The sequence below is a fragment of the Thunnus albacares genome, chromosome 21 (assembly GCF_914725855.1).
Source record: "Thunnus albacares chromosome 21, fThuAlb1.1, whole genome shotgun sequence".
Lineage (NCBI taxonomy): Eukaryota > Metazoa > Chordata > Actinopteri > Scombriformes > Scombridae > Thunnus > Thunnus albacares.
This window is the reverse complement of record NC_058126.1, coordinates 7,242,368-7,259,724: the sequence shown is the minus strand read 5'-3', so window position 1 is coordinate 7,259,724 and position 17,357 is coordinate 7,242,368. Positions and strand designations below refer to the sequence as shown.

The following is a 17,357-nucleotide window of genomic DNA, read 5'->3' as shown; positions in this document are numbered from 1 at the left end:
AATTTACCATAACATGTTCAACTTTGCCGAGCAGTTAACTGGGTGAGTGATGTGTTTACTATGCTCTTGCCATCATCAGGGAAATGGGACGCCATATTGGTTTGACGCAAAAGACACCAATTGGCTGAGCATGTTCCTTAACCAGACTCCTACCAATGATGTAGTGACGTTGCCTTCTGAGAATTATGGGAAGTAGCCGAAAGTAGAAAGTAAAAATGGTTTCATTCGTGTAAACGAGAGAGAGCGCACATGTTCCCATCGACCTGCACTAAACTAATTCTCAGAAATATGGAACAAAGCACGTCCCGCATCAGTTCAATATGGAACACGTCTTTTAGATTCGAAATACGGGACAATTCCGTATTTTACGGTGCTCCCAGTAAGCTAGCGTTCACTTCTGCACTCCTTATCTGGCTCCAAATGGAAAAAAATCTCTGAGCTTCAAACAAGCAACAATGCAAACCAAAGGGTGACGTCACACCAACTATGTCCATCTTTTTATACAGTCACTGTTGGACAACAATGGGAGCTCTATTGGACAGACAATAACGGACAATAAAATATATCAGGATCAGTGTTGGTTTTGGTCTTTTTATGGGATTTGTTGATAACAGAAAAATATAGAATATCATCAGACTTATCCTTTAACTCTCAAAGACATCGCTGTTCTCCTTTACTTTAATAGCAGATGCAACCAGTAATAAATTGAAGAGTTTGGTGATTATTTGAACCATCTTGATTTATTGCAGTATTTTCCTGAAGATAGCAGTTTCTGGGAATCATAACAATGAAACAACAAAAATATTATAATTTCAAAACCAAAAAAGAAGTACAGTTGAACTTATATCCTGTCACCTGTTGTGAACAACATTTAGAAATGAATAATTTAATAGAAAGCATCAGTATAAATCAGTGCTGAATAGTTTGAAAATACGGAAAAGAAGTGTCTTCATGTTGTTCATCACAGAGTTAGAAGGGGAATCACAGTTTTTGCTTTTGTCAAGGTGGATTCCTTGAATTCATGTCGATTGTCAACAAATGTCCATCGGATTTAAGATATTGCTTTTGTTAAAACAACCTCTAAAGCAAAAGTAGCAAAGAATATCCCTTTATTGCAATCCAACTTGCTTACTTCTAAAAGTCCAAGTAAAGTGGAGGCTCACCTGCAGTAGGAAGAAGTCAGATTATCTTGCTTTATCTCTACAGTACTTTTTATTTAAATTATGATTTAAATTTGGATTTAGAGACAAAACAACATCAACTGACACGGTAAGATAAACTGTATTTAGTGTTTCAACCTGTTAGAGTACTGATTGAAAGAGAGTTTGTGGATGTCTGCTTCCCGGTAGTTTTATAGGCTGAATCTTGAACACTTCCTGCAGACGTTGGCTTCACAGAGAGCTGTTGCCGAACATGTTGGGATTGGACTGTAGTTTGCTATTCTTCGGTGGCAGTGGGCAAGTCTGTGTCTATGAAGATTATCTGCCTTCCTCTCTCCGCCTGGCTGGGGCTCCTAGAAGAAAAAAAGACAGACAAAGACACTGTGAGGGCTTTTCACCATCTGTGTTCAGCTTTTTTGGACCCGAGAGACACAGCAGGACTGGGACAAGGAGAGGGCCGGGTCACTGATGCAGACCTTCTGTTAAGAAATATAAGATCTGGTTCTCTCTGTTCTTATCTCTCTCTTGACCCTTTTCCTCCCCCTCTGTCTGCCACATTTTCTGTTTATTTCTATCTCAAAGACTCAAGTTTTAGTCATACAAACACTTGTGCGAGGCATGCCTCCAGGCTTCAAGTTAAACATCAGTGCATGAGGCCAGCTATTGATATTACACTGAAGCCCAGTGGAAAAGACAAGAGGTTAACAGAGAAGCTAATAAAATGAGGCGTAGGGTGCTCATTGGTTGCTGAGAAATCAATCATATTCCCATGCTAAATGATGTGTTAGTTAACTTAGCTGACCCTCCTAATTTGAAGCAGTTAAGCTAGCCTGCAGCTAAGTAGGTCCTCTGTATAATAAATATATATGGATTACATTGCCCTTTGTCTTAAATATTTAAGTTTTTTAGCTAATGATGGTTCAAAAATCTGCTTTTTAGCTCAAACATTAGCTTTGTACTACTGTATACTACCAGTATAATACGAATTTTCATGGGTAACTCTTGTTGCAGTTAGTGGACTTTTTTGTTTTGTACTAACAGGAAGTGATACTCTATGATCAAAAGCATGTGGACACCCTTGCTCACATACTTTTGTGTACTTTTGGTTTGGGGTTGGGTTTTCAGTTAAAGGAGAATTTTAATACTACGGTATAAAAACAAAATTTTAGACAGTGATGTGCCTCCAACTTTGTGGCAACAGTTTGAAGAAGGCTCTTTCCTGTTTCAACGTGACAAAGCCAGGTCCATAAAGAAAAAATTTTTCCCAATTTGGTGAGGAAGAACTTTACTGGCCTGTACAGAACAACACCGACTGCGAGCCAGGCCTTCAACAACAGTTCCCAGAGTGCAGATCCCTGCAACCAGGTTCCATAGTCTTATGGAAAGCCTCCACAGAGGAGTGATTGAGGCTCTTGATTAATGCTTACGGTTTTGGAATATGTTCAACAACAACATATGGGTGTATTAATGTAGTGTCTGCATAGTTTTGGCTATGTAGTGAAGAAAATAAGAGCTGATGGACGGAATAGCCATGCCAGTTAAACTCCCCTAAAAGAAAACAAAATGTTTTTCCAATTTTTAATGTTTTCTAAGATCTTCCTTAAGCTTTTTTTATTGTATTTTTTTTTTTTTTTTTTTTTTACAGCTGCTCCTTTTCCTTTGTGCACTGGATTGTGGGAAAAGCAGTATCCATTAAAAGCACACTCAAAAATCCAGCGCTGTAGTCTTCATACTCATTTTTTGGAATATATCTAATTTTGTCACTTGTCTGGTGTGAACACACTCTTAACCTGCTTAAAATGAGTATGAACAGTCGTGTTATTTCTCTTTCCAGAGCAGCTCAGCCTGAGAGAAATGTGTCCATAACTAAAACTTCAATCATCAGCGTCTTCTTTTCTTTTTCCATCTCTGTCTCTCTCTCATTTATCTCCTACACAGCACTCCCACGTGGTTTGAGCAGGGCAGAACAACCACAGTGTTTGGATATTGTGGTTTTCGTGTCCCGCTGAGAAAGTCACAGCACAGACCTGCCCTTCAATGCACACACACACACACACACACGTTTTTACTAAAACACACACACTCCTATAAAGTATAAATAGAGCCTGACTCAACCCCCTCCTGCCCACACACAGCGGCATCAACACACTCTGCTTGACCTAAACAAAGAAGCGCAGCCCACACTGACTCCCTGTGGCGAACTCCGACCACTGCATGTTATTATTGTAGAGATGAGACACTGATACCATCCAGTATCTGAAAGCATCATACTGTAACACAGATATAATGACACCGACATTGGCGTCTCATGGTTTGGTGTCTTTTATCTCATAAAATTTCAAACAGCTGTAATTCACCTAATATGCAGAGTTAAAAACATTTCTCTTTTTCATAAGTATCCCATCCCAAAGACATATAACTACAGATTTTAGTCAAGACAATAGGATTGGTGAAAGTGAACAAATATATGTCTCTTTTCACTCACTCACTGTGAACTTAGACCCTATGAAACGTGTTAACACGGCTTAATTAGTAACAGCTCCTATTTAAATGGTTTATAACACACTATAATGTAGTTGTGAACAGATGTAAGTATTTAATAATGTATTTTACAACAACTCCTCCTGTGGGCACCCATAAGTGGAGGCTGGTGTTTAAACAGATGACTAATGACAATATAGTAAAACACAGTTGTAATGATATAAAACATATCTTCATCGGGGAAGTTGTAAGTGCAGACAAATACTGTACATTACTAAACACTTTCACAACTGTTTATAGTGTCTTGTAAATCATTTATGAAATATTTGTATAATGCATATGAATGTTAAATAGGAAAATGACTTATGGCTTATTTTGGCCCCGTACTGTGAGTACAGTAGGTCCCGGCTTTAAACATGACCTGGACAGCTGGGGTTTTTCTAGTTTGCATGTCGTCCCAATGTCTGAGTGGTTTCCTCCCACAATCTAATGACATGCAGGTTGGGTGGATTTGAAACTCTGAAATGCTTGTAGACAACTTCATCTCCTAGAAGTTACATTTATATGCTACTAATTTGCAACAAATTAGCATATTTTAAAAGAAAACACATAATACCGCCCAGATGTGTGTTTGCAACCTTTCTATTCTTAACTTTTATCAGTAACTCTGAACAAAAGCTACTCTCTGTGTGCTGTGTACATGCAGACCCATGTTTGTAGAGTACTGTTTTAATATACATGGATTTGCATCATTCACAAAGAACCAGTGACTCAAATTGTAAACTGAGCTCTGTGCCTCTGTAGTTTGGTTCTGATTTGCATTTTTCTCTTTGGACTCTTTAAGCCCGAGGTGTCAGCACTGGACAACACTCAACAGAGTCGTGGCTCAAAATTCCAATTAAGCTGTTATCATCGATGGATCAGCGGTGTGTCCAGATACCGACGATGATAAATACACAAATTACCTTAGGATTAGTTTGCACCTGTACAATCTAATGCAATCCAAACAGTGGTGGAAAAAATCCTACCTTTGTAAAGGTTATGATGTTCAGTTTTCTAACAAGTTAAATGTGTCAATTTTTTTAAAAAAAAGGACAAACAAAAGATCATCAAACTCTTTGCAGTTTGTTTTTCCCGAATGGATCCTCATTAAAACCACAAAAAATACTTTTTTAATTGTTTTATCACCTTGATTCTTCTTGACTTTGCCTAATTTTTATGAGAATTGCTTATAAACATGATCAAAACAATGCATTTCTTCTGTTTAGGGACTCCATTGTGGTTAAATACAATGGATTTTCACATTATGTAAAGTATGTGATTGGTGTTGACAGAACTTTCTATGCAGGAATCCCAATTCCCAAATAAGTCTATTTGAAATTCTGTTAGAGCTTTATAACAGCTTTCGATAACTCATTGACCCCCAAAGAAAAAAAAAACCCAAATGATGTGGAAAACGAGATTCATGACCACCGACCTGTTAATCCTTGGTGACCCATCGTAGTTCGCTCTTGACGTTCTGCAGCTCTGATAGGTTAACGGCAGGCCCAGGCAGTTTCACCGCACCCGGCAACGCCTTCTTTTCCTCCGGCGTCTGGGGCGCATCCCTCTGCTGCTCTGGCGAATGAGCCTGAGGAAAAAAAAATAAAATAAAATCAGAATACAAACAGAGGTAGATACTGTCATGGAGCTGCATGTGTCACCAAATATGTCTTCAAAATACAATGTGTACAATGTGCATCATGGTTATTTAAATCATCTCTCTACATTAAATATTATACATCGAGGAGGGTATTTAGTGTGTGTGTGTGTGCTTTTTAGCTGCTTGAAAACATTACTTGCAATTACAAGTTACTCCATTAAAACTTATGAATATGAACAAAGTAAAATAGTGCAAAGTAAATGAGTTTGCATACATATAATCTATATTTTATAAATCTATAGAAACTGTATAAGTGTGTTTGTCTCCTGTGTTGTCTCACCTCCTCTGTGTCTACTGTCTCCTCTCTCCTCTTGACAGGATGTCCCGCCCCTGGACGCAGAGCTCCCATCGGGATGTTCAAATTAGCCTGACGGACAGCAAGACTAGCCAATGAGATACTTTCAACACTTACACAAATAAAGTTTCCTGTCTCTGCGTCTGTGCATGTGCGTGTGTCTGTGCGTGTGTATACTCATGCTATTTCTTAAAAACCTCTTGTTTTGATTATCACCATTACTTCCCGGTATCATCGTATCCCTAAAAGGGACTTGTGTCTTTATGAAAATAGGGACACACACCCACACACCCACACACACACACACACACACACACACACACACGCAAATAAATACACTCACAGAGCTCAGAGATCTGCCTGCTAACTTGATGTTCTAATGCTGCCTGCCCTAAAGCCCTGTCACTTGGATTTGATTTGTGTTTTGTATTGTACTGTACTGTAATGTATTGTATATATGCTCATATTGTACAGCTGTACAGAGAGGGAGTGTGGTGTGTGTGTTACTGAGGATTCTGGCTGTTGTTTCATGAGAGAGTTTTATTATTTTTTTCCCCAGAAGATTAAAGTTAGAAGGTTAGAAGGAAAGTTCTGGAAAAAAAAAAAAAATCACCTCATTCACAGCATGTTTGCTAAGATTTGTATCACTGTAACGTTGCTTTGGCTGGGATTGTTTACTGTCTTACGCTTAGCGTGCTCACAGTCATCTTCTGACATCTCAACAGGCGCAACCAAAGATTACTGTAAAGGAATATTTCATCCTAAATTGAAAATTCAATCATTATACTCACCCGTATGTCTGTTCAAATCCAATTAACACACCAAAAAAAAGCCCCTGAACTCTTAAGTCCATCTCAGTCTCCCCCCCACATTATTAAAGGGTTATTACAACTTGTGTTGCCATTGGTTTTACTGGTTATCACAAGCAGTCAGAAAGCCACAAAGGTTAATCAAATGTATTTCCATAAGAAAATTAAAAAGATGTAATTAAAACTATCGTAAACATTCAGGTCAACTGACAGCCCAACCTCTCGATTCCTGGGATTATTAGGAGCATTGTGGCTGCACTCACTTGTAGTTTTATCTACAAATAAAGTGGTTTAGATGATCTGAATAAACTGGTCACTGGTTTACAACCTGTGTCATCTTCTGACCGCTTGTGTTTGTTGCCCCGTTGGACAAATTTTTAGCAGTGTTGCCACAATCTCAGCAGTTACTTTGGTGATTTTATAAACAGTGAAACTGATTGCCAGAGCTACAAAAATGAGCCTCAAGTTGTAATAAGCATTCCCTTGAAGGACCATGCCAGTGTATTTGCGAGTTTTAGTTCTTTAAAGGGGCATTCCAGCAATTTAGTAGTGCACTTACACACCATAAAGTTAGGAGACTCACAAGAGAGAGGGGGGTTAAAGCTTCCCTAACCCTACATTTCCCATAATGCAAGTGGATTTTCAATATTCTGATATGAATGAAAAGCAACAGATGCCTGGCTGAAACAATAAAAGATATACATTCAAATTCCTCACATCACCATGGTTTAGCTGCTATGTAAAGTATATGTGATTTGCATTCTTCTGAAAAATGTTTCCAAACAGCACACAGTGTTTTATAGCCAAACAAACTGCATCGAGGGCCTAAATATCTGGTATTATTTATCATATTCATCTTCACTCCTCTGACCAGTAATGCACACGCCCGGTTAGACTCTCTTGTTGTGTGTATATTTTACTGCCAGAGCAATGTCAGTGAAAAGTAGGTGTTAGAGTGGTAAATATTGGACTTTGGCACCCGTACTGGAAACACTGGTTACAAAATGTCTCAGTGGTGCTTCTCAAACTGTTTGGACGAATTGAATGGGCTCTTTATGCTTGCTTTTTGGGGGCTATAAAAAGATGACCATTAATCTGGTGGAGGCTGAGATGGAACAGAAGAGTCTAACTGGTCAGCCAGTCCTACCAGAGGTTTTGAGTGACATGAGGGTTGAGGAAAAAAAAGTTTATTTGGAAGGTGAACTAATCCTTTAAGCTCACCTCTTGAGTAAACTTGCTTTAAGTGTTGTGTGAACATGAGGGGAAAGGCTAGATAAGGAGGGGGAGGCTCCAGACATTTAGGGGCAACAGGGCGTGAAAAAAAAACAACCAAACCTTTCAATCAGGCTTTTATCCAAGATTCAAGTGTTGAAAAGCGTTTCCTCTGCCGCAGTGTCCTTGAGCAAGACACTTAATCCCTACGTGTATTTAGTTAAGCATGCAGATGATTTATCCTGCTTATTCTTTGGCCTAGATGTGATATTACCAACTCATGGCCAAACAGCTTTAATGTACTTGTGCAGTACATTTGCCAATTCTAACAGCCACTCTGGCTGCGACTCAACAATGTCAGTCTGGCACCTGTTTTCTATTTTATAGCGATGTCTAATTTAAAAGGGGATCTATAGGAGCCATAAGCCTCTGTGGCCAACAGTGGAATCAATTTTTTTTGTTCTGCACAGGCCAAACGATAGAGGACCATATTGGTGTTTGTGCAAGTTTTAGTCCAAATTTTTGCTAATTTCCTGCTTTCCAGCCAACAATTGCACTAGTTTCCATTTATTTAAGTAAACTATGAGAAGCAAACTGCAAAGACGTAATTCTAAATCAGAAAAGGTAATGCACTAATGCACTTTTGTTGCTTCTTTAAGGGTCTAAGTTGTACTATCGCTGCATGTCAGTGTGATCATAATGAAAATCCTCACTCATGGTGTGTTCAAGAAGGCTCCGACACCCAATAATTGAGAATTGGCTGCCAAAACTTTAAATGAATCCTTATGTTTGTGCTACTGTATGTTGTAAGAAAATCAAACCCATGATACAAACAATAAGGAAACACAGACATTGTGATTGATATCATGTAAATTCGGTCAATTTTTGGCTGAAATTCAGCAGCCGACTCTCTAGTTTTGGGATTTTCCGGACAAAAAAAGATCCCGTTTGAAACTGCATTACCACACTTCAATAATATACTAATTTTCATGGTGTAGTGATTAAATGAAAACCAACACCTGTCTGGAAAAACAATCCCTTCTTACAAAGATATGGTACATTTTTAAAAATGTTAAAGGATAGAAGTCATTTTTGAATTATTGTAATAATAATTTGTAATGACATTCGATGTGCAAAGCCACTGCCATGGTGATTAAAAGAAAGCTTTTTTTTCTTTTTGTTGAAAATGTTTTTACTGTGAAGCTGTTCTGCTGTTCTTTGCGATTAACTTAAATGTACGACAGAGTGCCGAGACTGATTCTTTGACTATCTGCCGCAAGTGTCGGAACTAAAAAACCTCATGTTTGTTTTGTACCGGTAATTTCAAAATCCGCTGTCCTGATGCCTAACTCATGGTTAGACAAGAAAATGAGCACAAGGTGAAGAGAGACGACGGACAAAACCCTCTCTGACATGCACACGCAAAGCCATTAACACACACACACACACACACACGACACACACACATTTACAAATACAGACGGCTCCTGCATCCTTTGCCTCGCTAAAAACTCTGCACTAATAAAGCCTTGATACTGTATATGCACAGTCTGAACTGTAAAGTAAAGAACTGTATTTGCCTTTGCCAATAAATACTTAAATGTGCCATGTGGAGTCTTTATTTTAAAGAGGAGGGAAGGTTGTTATGCCGTTTATAAGATGCTTTTATCCGATTTTATCCATGCAGAGAGGAAATCAAACCCATGCAGTGTTATTGCCTAGTTGTGCCCACAGCAAGATCATGGACAAGATGTTTTGAAAGTAGTAAAGGGTTTTACAGAATTCTGCCTTCAACAAAGTTACACACACACACACACATTCACACTCTGCACAACTACACCCACCAATGGAAACACTTAATTGTGCACACACAGAGGAAATTCTTTTACCTGAAGGGCCTTAACGTTGGACGATGGTTTGGACATAATCGCCCCGGTAAGTCCACTGACCTGGAGGAAGCACAGATCACAGACATTCAGCTGTGTGTGTGAGAGAGAGTGTGTGTGTGTGTGTGTGTGTGTATGTGTGCACGTCGGGGGACACTGCCACTCTGTTTCTGTGGGTTTTCAAGGCCCGGGATAGCATTTCAGTTGCTTAGCGACTCTTACAGAGAGAGGCAGGTAGAGGAACTGTTCTCTGAATCATTCATGAGAGGGACACAGAGGGACAGCGGGGAAATGACAAAATAAAAGTGTAACAGCAATTGTGTGTGTGTGTGAGAGAGAAAACACTTGAATTGAGTATGGTGATGTATAGGTGTACGGCAGGATAAGTGGGAAATGTGACTCTAAATGCTTTCTACCTTCCTTTATTGACATTGGTTCCCTCTGAGCAGGAACAGCAGCAACAGGATCTAAATTGGCTTATCGATCACACCGACTGGCCTCAGTTCAAATCTCGACAAATGAGCTTGTCCTTCCAAAAAAAACATCACTGCAGGTCATAAATTCAGCTGCCAAAAACGACCTATAGTTATGGCTAGATAGTTGGTTAGATGGAAAAAAGTAGCAAAAGCTGCAGGAAACCGCGAGTCTCGTGCGAGTGTCAGTTATTTTTTAACAGTGACTTGTAATGATTTTGGGAAGCGGCGTATTACGCTCAAATGGATCATTCTGGAGTGCAGGTACAAACGATCTATGTGCTGGTTTAATTTGGAGGACTTGTTGGAACAAATCCTCCAAAAATCTGCTATTATAGGATCATTTCAAGTTAAACATTGTTAGACAGAGCAAAAATTTACAGTTATTTATCATTATAAATACTGTATTTAGTGCTATATTTTTATGATAGTCAACAAATCCAATGAAGACCAAAACCTACAACGTGTTAGTCCATCTCTCCCCTAACCTGTCTGCAGCAATTCACTCCTACTGAATATGTTAATCTTTAAAAATGGGTCACAAATATATAGTTTCATCTCTATAAAAGGCTCACTAATTTGCTTAACCAGCTAGCTTTTAGCAAATGTTAAAGGTATACTATGCAGGATTTGTCAGTCGGTGTTTGTAAACACGCAGCATTCAAAGTTGGCCCCTCCTCCATGGCTCAACTAGCGAAATAGAGAGAGAGAGAGAGCAGCAGTGGTCGAGTGAGCTAGAGAGTGACTGAAGAGAGGGAGTGGCAGTAACAAGAACAAAGCCGTGAATCAGATAAATAAAACGTTATTTTCTGATTGTTGCACAAATAAACACGCCCACACCTCTGCACAACCCTGCAGGACGGTGTCGCATTGCTGGATTTTGTGTGAATGAAGCTTCATCCTGTCCGCTGTGGCCTCTCTGCTCTGCATGTGTGTAGCTCAGCCCCGCCCTCGGTCAACAGACACACAGACCTGCAGCTCCTTATATATCCATGACACAGAGAGCAAAGACGGAGACAGCGATGTAATCTGGTCGCTACACTACCAGTCCTGACCTCACACCCTGCACGTTGTTATTGGCTGCTGGCTACACGCCCAGAAGCTTCCTGAACACAGCAAAATAATAAGAAAATACAGGCAGAGGGCAGAGTCTGCAGATAAATACACCAGCAAACACTTCTAGGGAGTCATAAATGATGATTGAGAGGGATCACTTTTGTCATTTTGTTGTGAATCTATACCTTGTTTTTTTTAGGAAAATCTTGCATAGTATACCTTTAACCAAACAGGAGTAATAATGCCTTTTTCTGTGGCATTATACCATGTGCTAGTGATAAAATTTGGTTTTGGTCAAGTCATGGAATTTGTTTACAATAAGAAGGATATACTCATGTCTGAAATCACTTCCTTGTTCACTAATGCTCGTTATATCATTTACAATCAATGGTTTACTGTATAATGAGCAGCTGTAATTTAACAGGTGAGGACACTAACTTTTTAGCACAATATGTAGCCATCAGCTACATCAGATATTAAGCTAACGGTATTCGGTGCTACCGTTAGCTTAATATTGGCTAGTTAGCCACAGTTGATAAAATCTTAAAGCAACAGTTGTCATTTCAGCTGGCTAGAAATGTGAAGCCTGTTTTTGTTTTTGAGATCAAGAACCCATTCTTAATTAAAAAAAATTCTAAAAATGTTCAGTGGTAACTGTTAAATCTGCCACCATTATCATTGTAATCTACATACTGTTGCACAAAAATGGAAATCTAAACAGCCGAGGTTAAGGGAACAATCAATTGAGAAGGTTTCTGATAAAATAAAATAAAAGATTTCCTAATTTCCTGTAAATCCCTCCCTGTGTGCCCACCCTTCCTCATTTCCTCTCTGTCTCTTTTCAGTTATTTTCTAGTCTATCTTCTGCCACTTCACAGATCAACACTGACCCAAGTGGCTTCTAATCGTAGAAGTTTCCATGGCCTATTTAGCTTATCTACCAGTCGCTCAGAGCGAGTGAGTGGAGGACCAGAGAAACAGAGTGTGCCTCCCTCAGGCTCTGCGGCTGCTGCATTCAGTGGCAGCGCTTAGATACTGTTTCCAAGGTGCTGTTTGTGCAACAACATACAGTAAGGGCTTTGCTGTCCTTGACATGAAAGCAAAAGCCTGGACACCACACTGCACAACCACAGACATGCACACACAGGCTCATGCATACGCACAACGTGATGATATTTATGTTGGCCATGAGTAGCAGCTGCCCCCCCCCCCTGACGCCACACTGCAAAGCCTGACAAGCCCTTTCACTTTCACACACACACACACACACACACACACATACACACACAGACGCTACGGAAGCCAAGAACGGCCGTGCTTGCATTTTTTTTTTTTTTAATATCAATATCTGTCACGAGATCAAAAGTTAATTATTTCGTTATCTCGAGAAAACGAGCTTTGTTATCGCGAGATAGCGAGATAATCAACACCTTATCATGAGAAAACAAAAGGTCGTTTCCTCTTATTACTTATAATGTTTATCAGAGATCAGGAGCGCCATGCCAGCGTGTGTAGATGGCATCTTGACAACAGTAGCAACCAATTTAAGCTGAAAATGTCAGATCATTGTGTACCCATTGTTATTGACACCACTTTTATCATCTGTGTCATGGCTAAATGGCAGGTTGATTATAATATAATATAAGCAGGAGAAGTAGCAAACAAAACCTTTCAAGCATTTTCATTCTATTAGACTTAATGAGAGAAAGGAAAGTGGGTTGGCGATAGGGAATAAGAACAAACATTATTTGGACCCATGTCATTAAGAGCCATCTGTAGGTTTCTTGAGCTTCATCTAAATAGTTGAGCTCTCCATGTGAGGGAGACATGGAGAGGCGAAGACAAATGGGAACGAGCTCCACCCGTGATAAATCTTGTGATGAATTATCTCGAGAAATCCGCCTTTTGTTTTCTCAAGATAACGAGATCATCAACCCATTATCACCAGAAAACAAAAGGTCATTTCCTCTTATTACTTATAATGTTTATCAGAGATCAGGAGTGCTATGCCAGCATGCAAAGATGGCGTCTTGACAACAGTAGCAACTGATTTAAACAGAAAATGTCAGATCATTAAAAGCCACCTGTAACGTTCACGTGCTTGTTCTAAATAGTAGAGCTATCCATGTGAGGGAAACAACTCGAGATAATGAGATAAACTAACTTGTGATCTCAAGATAACGACATTCAAAACAACAATTGCAAGCATGGCCGTTTTCGGCTTCCGTACAAACACAACTATTCCACTTATTCCACTATACTTTCAATTATTCAAATTTCCAAATGTTGAAACCTTTTAAACCTCTGTGCAGACGACCTTACAAAAATGCTCTTTGACGTGCATTGTGTCTGTGGGTGTGTGAACGAGTGTGTGCAGGCATCAGTGCGTGAAGTTATTACTGTACTTCAGGAACATCAACAAGAGGACATGTTTAGAGAGCTGAAGCTGCATGTACAGTATGGAAAAAAACGCATGAGTAAAAAAAAAAGAGATTTGCTCCTTTGTTGATCAATTAGCTTAAAGGATAATAAGATTGGGGATATTTTATATTCTTTTTAGCAAATCAGCAAATCTCAATCACACTAACACGTACTTTCTATTATGCTAAAGTCTCATATAGCCTAGCTTATTTCTCTGTGCCATCGACCTCCATTGTCGTCCATTGTTGTCAACTGTTCCACTGTTCAGTTCTAACCATTAACATGACACAACACAGCACAACACGACCTCTTTTTAAAGCAATATTCTGATGTTCTGGGGAGTATTTTTATCCACTTTGTTGCCAAGAGAAACTAGAGCCAGCAGCCGATTAGCTTAGCTTAGCATAAAGACTGGAAACAAGGATAAACAGCTAGCCTAGCTCTAAACAAAAGTAAAAAAAATAATAATAAAAAAAACAGCACTGCTAAAGTTCACCATGTTATATTTTGGTTGTTTAATTTGTGCAAAAACTTAAATTTAAAAATAAGACGTTATGGTTTTAAAGGGGATCGTGTGCAGAAATATAGCCAGTTTTTATGCTAAGCTAAGCTAACTGTTTCCTGGATTTGGCTTCATGTTTAGTGTACATGTCAATCTTCTCATCTAAGAAAGGGAATAAGCACACAGGGAAGCTATAAAATACTGCTGAGATGGGCTGACACATTTTTGATTTGTTGACAAACAGTAAAAATTACAGAATAATGCCAGCTTTACAAGTTATTATTTGTTGAAAAAGGACTAAATTAGTGTTTTATGGTGTAAATTTGTAAAAAAATATGGACACAAATAGTTTTCAGCTAAACATTGCATGGTCCTGCAATTTATCTTCTATTTAACTTCCACACTGCTCCATTAAAAAACTACAAAATGCTGAATGGATATTACAGTAAAGGTCTAAATCTACCTGCCAATCAAACACACAGCACCTTGAAAACACATAAGCAAAGCAAATGTAACTTACCTGTTGATGGCACAGTACTGTATCGTCTAATGGTTGATTCTATACTCTTGGACCTCTCTCGTTTCTTCACATAAACTTTCTATCTATCTCTCATACATTCGTTTCCTCTCGACTCTCCATCTCTTTCTTTTTTCTTTCTCTTTTCTTCTTCTCCCCACCCTCTCTCTCTCTCTCTCTTTCTCCCTGCCTCTAAGTGGTAGAAGGATTCCTCTCATATCTGGGATTTGTTCTCACTATAAATAGAAGAGTGATACACAGAAGGGACCTGCTTTCTATCCACACACACGCACACACACACACACACACACACACACACATACACACACTTTCAGGCACACATGGACACACACAGAGACGGACCAAAACATAGCCAAACAGGAGCACAGGGCACTTGAATCTCCCTAACTTCAACATCTTTTTTAAGGTTTTTGAGCTATAATTAACGTAAAAATGTTCTGATGACTGAAATAATTTAACAGTAAAACCAAACTTCATTCAAAAAAATGGAAAAGTTATGTAAGTAAACTCTTAGCTAAAGATACTTACAAATGTCAGTGATATTCACATGCGCATATCTGACATATATTGTAATTTTTTTGCTTGCAGTCCTGAAAAAAACCCTTCCTAATTTAAGTGACTAAAATGGCACTGCCCTATTTCTGATCTGACACTCATTCAAACATGCTCACACGCTCATACGCAGTAGTTCTGCTGGTATATCTACATTTATACGCAGATGCACAAGCACAAGCCCAGACGGGAACTGTGATCTCACAGAGTTAAAGGTGTGTGTGTGTGTGTGAATATGTGTGTGTGTGTGTGTGTCTGCTCTCTTACCTCCTGGCGTGTGTGTCTGCTCTGCCCTGCCTGCGCTCTCTCTGAGGTCCTCTTCAGCTACCTGACCTGTTTCCGCTCGTCCTGATTGGCTCGGAGAGACACGAAACTCCCTGAGTGGAACCCGACCCAGCGTTAAAAAAGTAGAATGAGTTTTAAGCCTATGTGTGTGTGTGTGTGCGTGTGTGTGTGTGTACCTTTCTACGCATGTGTTCATCTGTTCATCATCTCATCTGTTTTTATATGTTTGAAGTCCTTCAGGAGTGTGTGTGTGTGTGTGTGTGTAGATTCCACCTACCTTTCTCTCAGGATTTTACTGAACTTTTCCTCAAATTAAGCTTTCCACCTTCATTGCATCCAAACACAGTGAACCCTTTTCTGTCTCTACTAGTTGACTGTGTGCCCAGGTAGTAAAATAAAGCAACTCAGACTGTAGGCTTGTTATATATTTCAGACTATGCAAATACAACCCACGCATACACTGGTCTTACCTGTTGGCGAGGACAACCCTGGCCTATTACAGATAAACACCTTCATCTCTGAATGTGTTTATTGTATTTCTTTTACATCATGTACCTGTATGTCATGGAACAGTTTCTTCAATGGGTAGTTGAAGTTTTGTAATAAGCCCGGGCCGGAAATAACAACATGTGAAGGTTGAAACTGCACTACTGTGTAGCTGCTCTGCAGGTCTGTGGGTGTTCTAGCATGAGATAATATGCCTGATTGTTTTGCACACTTCCTCAGGATATGCAGATGTGGATGAAGTTTTGACATCTCTTGGCTCTATGGGCATGGCTGGATTACCAATCTGGGAAAGGAGCGACTGCCTCCTGGACCCAAATCCCCAGCAGCCCTAAAGGTCCCGGGATGGCTGTGTAACATTTAGTGTGTGGATATTTGAGTAAATGCAAATTTCTTTGGTAATACACACCACTAAAGCCAAAATATGTACTAAAATGTCAAAGGGCTTAAGGTGGCTTGTGCATTTTTACCAAATTTTGGGGCCCTGTGTTGAAAACTTAAAAAAACTATATTATTTCAGTTAACGTTGTGCTTAAGTGGTGCAAATTTATGTTTAATTAAATCACCACAAACCACCTGATCCACAGCAAACCTGCAGTTTGTGTAATCTGCTGTGTGCACTGTACTGTACATGATGAGCATTTAAAGATTGTTGGATACTCACACACTATATGCTGAGACTGGGAAGGGGCCCACTGCTGCGGGCACCCCCAAATGGGTTAACCCGGCCCTGCCATAGGAAAGAAAGACTTATGACCTCAGTGAGGACACTGAGACCATTTTAGCCTGATTGCACTTCTTCAAAGAGCTTTTTAGGACTAGAAGTTTAAGTTTGGGACAGCTAAGGTAGGTGTGCGTTAGCCGTAGGTTTGGGGCAAGGACTGAGATAATAATTTAAATGAGGTAATAATGACTAATGCATGATGAGGCTAGTCAAATGAGTGATGAGTCCACCCTCTGATGTTTTCATCAGAGGTCAGATAATAGTTTTCACTGTCTGACAGTTTGTCTCTCTTGTCCGCAGGCAGCTGTTGAGTTGGCAGGAAATGAGAGGTTGGAGGCCACACGTACGCGAGGGCATCTGTCCTCTGTTTGTCTGTGCAGGCTGCTCGTGTTGTTACACCACCTCGGCGGATAGCTGACATTTTTCACTTTTATTGTGGACATTTGCCTAACTGACTGTGAGCAAACAGATCAGGTTTTTGGTGTCTCCTCGCCGTATTTACAGCATACGAGGCTCTTGACGAACATGTTTGTCGCACAGAATGACTGATTAAATTCAAATTTCTGTCACCAGCGCTGACTGTCCACAGCAATATTGTCAATAAATAAAGAGGCGGATCAAGAGAAAAGAAAGAAAGAAGTGAGTTCCAGATATTTGTAACATGAGTCATCACATTTCTTCTATAAAACATTTATATGCTGGCAGGCTTGAGGCTCTGTGGACGGTGAATTGTGTCGATATTCATTTGCATAAACAC

At 39.6% G+C, this 17,357-nt stretch overlaps 1 protein-coding gene across 2 annotated transcripts; it reads right to left on the bottom strand.

The window, feature by feature from the left end:
* Window positions 1-721: 721 nt before the first annotated feature.
* On the bottom strand, window positions 722-15,403 carry smpx (small muscle protein X-linked). Of its 2 annotated transcripts, none has more exons than XM_044339082.1 (5): window positions 15,355-15,403; window positions 9,549-9,608; window positions 5,624-5,710; window positions 5,119-5,271; window positions 722-1,513 (listed from the first exon to the last, which is right to left on the bottom strand). In XM_044339082.1, the coding sequence occupies exons 2-4, from the start codon at window positions 9,582-9,584 to the stop codon at window positions 5,122-5,124; spliced, it is 273 nt and encodes a 90-aa protein (XP_044195017.1). In that variant the 5' UTR covers window positions 9,585-9,608; window positions 15,355-15,403; the 3' UTR covers window positions 722-1,513; window positions 5,119-5,121. The 2 variants fall into 2 exon arrangements, with proteins under 2 accessions (XP_044195017.1, XP_044195016.1); XM_044339081.1 differs by lacking the exon at window positions 15,355-15,403 and adding an exon at window positions 14,518-14,654.
* Between the last annotated feature and the right edge of the window lie 1,954 nt (window positions 15,404-17,357).

Coding starts and splice junctions, on each gene's coding strand:
- smpx (XM_044339082.1), bottom strand. CDS start 9,584: ATGTCCAAACCATCGTCCAACGTTAAGGCCCTTCAG. Junction 5,711..9,548: donor CCAACGTTAAGGCCCTTCAG/GTAAAAGAATTT, acceptor GCTGTCCGTCAG/GCTAATTTGAACATCCCGAT. Junction 5,272..5,623: donor AGACAGTAGACACAGAGGAG/GTGAGACAACAC, acceptor TTTTTTCCTCAG/GCTCATTCGCCAGAGCAGCA.